General features: G+C 37.5%; 1 protein-coding gene across 2 annotated transcripts in view; it reads left to right on the plus strand.

Moving 5' to 3' along the window:
- Positions 1-1,691, plus strand: part of NXN (nucleoredoxin) — a 235,729-nt gene extending 234,038 nt beyond the window's left edge. For both annotated transcript variants that reach the window (XM_075336309.1, XM_075336310.1), the window contains exon 8: positions 540-1,691. In XM_075336309.1, coding sequence (XP_075192424.1) covers positions 540-722 — 183 coding nt within the window. In that variant the 3' untranslated portion in view covers positions 723-1,691. The remainder of the gene's footprint in view (positions 1-539) is intronic.
- The last annotated feature ends 662 nt before the right edge of the window (positions 1,692-2,353 follow it).

Raw genomic sequence — 2,353 nt, forward strand, 5'->3', positions numbered from 1 at the left:
GTTAGAATTTATGCACAGGCAAGTGAGTAGTTTGTGTTAGTCCCATCATCTAAAATGGTTAACTTGCAAGGACTTGTGAAAACAAACAATATTGAAATTTACTTGCCATTAAAAATTCTCTCTTCATAAATGCAGGGATTTTTTTTTCTCATTTTATTGCTAAAAGCTTGCTGCTCAAGTTGAACAGTGCTTACAAGCGCTTTCTAATAGAGCTTGTTTGCACAAAGGCTGGCCGGGAAAGCACTCCTCGGATTTCGCAGAGACAAAGCTGCTTCTGCTTGCAGTGTCAGAGTGCACAATTAGATGCAGTGGTTTGACAGTGCTGCTTATCCAAACCAGCAAAGCAGGAGAGGGGATTGGTGCGCTTCTGCTTCAGAACATGAAACAACCACCGCATTGTTCATGATATAATTAGAGAGGCTTTATCTGCAATGGGGATACCATTGTATATTTGCTATGTCTCTACATCAAGCAAATTTTAATAGTAAAAAAACATTGAACCTGCCTGGGGGTAATAATATTTGTCTTTACCATTTCAGGATGACATGACAGACTCCCTAAGAGATTTCACTAACCTCCCAGAAGCTGCACCTTTGCTGACCATACTGGACATGTCTGCCCGGGCAAAGTATGTCAAGGATGTGGAAGAGATCACGCCGGATATTGTGCAGAATTTCGTCAACGACTTCCTAGCAGAGAAACTAAAACCAGAGCCAATTTAACAAGATCAGTATTCATGCCTTGCATAAAGTTATTATTTAAGAACACAACTGCTTATCCTATTGCCATAAGGATTTGAACATAATATCTCTCCAGAGACCGCCATGTCAAGGTGCCTTTTGTGTCTTCGTTTTAAAAACTGATCCTCTACCAGACCTGTTTGTTGCCAAATGCCTCTTCTGAAAGCTCCACCATGTACAGCGACGTCATCACTTTGTATTTCGAGCCTGGATTTGTATCTCTTTAGTCATCAGCAGTAGACCCTAAACCTTTGTCATTGACACTTCCCTATGATATGGTAACTGGGTTTGTGGTTAATGTATTTTTTAGAATCTGATTTATCACCTGTCCATACTTTCAGGTTCTCATTACCTTTATTATGCATTCTCCCATTTTGGTTTTTCACAGGCAGTTTAGTATACTTTTCTTTGCTTTTTAGCTTTTTTTTTTTTCTTTTTGTATTTTCTGGAGCCATGGTATTGTGAACAGGGATTCACACTTCAGTATTCAGTGCTAATGTTTGGATGGTATTTACAGTGCTGTGCACATGACTCATGCCTGGCTTTCAGCCCTCCTACCAATTTATCACTGGCTTGCTATATTTCTCACTTGTGATATCACTTTGTCCCAAACCTCTTTATGTAAATCCCAGGTAAACCTGTGTTTGAACAGAACTAGAGATCTATAAAATCTCATACCTACATCCTTTTCTGCCACAGACTGGCATTATTTATATCTTGCACTGAACAAGGTAGGCAAGTAAATGTAACTTGGTGAGTAGAACTGCTTCTTACAAGTGTAGTCTGCTGTGGATACACAAGGTTGTGACGTGACACTACTAGAAGTAATATGCCTGACTGCTCAACCAGTTCTCTAATCTACATACATATAGACTGATAATTTCAGGTATTGGTTACTGTGTTACCTAGACAAACAGATAAAATGGTTTCAATAAAGTGATCCTATGTGTATTTATTTTCATGCCTCTTTCTATTACATCTCAAATTTTAAGCTCCTGCATTGTTCATATTGTTGCCGATTAGGTATGTAATTCTAGAATATGGCTGTCTGAACATGGAGGCACACCTATAATTGTCCTGTTTGTAGAAGAATAATTGAAAGGTCGAACATCAAAGTACATATCCAGAGAAACATTAATTTGACACTGGAAAAAAATGTAAGGGTGCCTAAAGGTTTTAATAATTAGTCTTGTGGGAATCTTGCAGAGAAGGACTCATCACGTCTTTCTATGGTTTTTCAAAAGCATAAAAAAAGTAAAGCTTAACCTTGCCAAAATAAAATATGAAAATAAAAAATCTAAATTCGCTAAATAAATGCAGATTAGAAAAAAAAAATGTTTCTCATTCTGCTTATAAATATGATAAACTAATAAAGTAGATGCATTAGCTTTTAAGGTAGTCATACACATTAAGTAGCTGTCCCAAGAATGCTCATGCAGCCAACTCCAATGTATACATGCAAAAAAAATGGATGCTATAGGGATGTGAAAAACTGCTACATGGGATGATGCAGATAACCTAGAGGAAATAGGAATGAGAATACACCTGAAAATTGTGGGGTTGTTTCTAGAAGTAAATCTGATGATTTCTCATACACCCAACTGAACCCAGCC

This window comes from Anomaloglossus baeobatrachus, chromosome 2 (genome assembly GCF_048569485.1).
Source record: "Anomaloglossus baeobatrachus isolate aAnoBae1 chromosome 2, aAnoBae1.hap1, whole genome shotgun sequence".
In the NCBI taxonomy this organism is placed as follows: Eukaryota; Metazoa; Chordata; class Amphibia; order Anura; family Aromobatidae; genus Anomaloglossus; species Anomaloglossus baeobatrachus.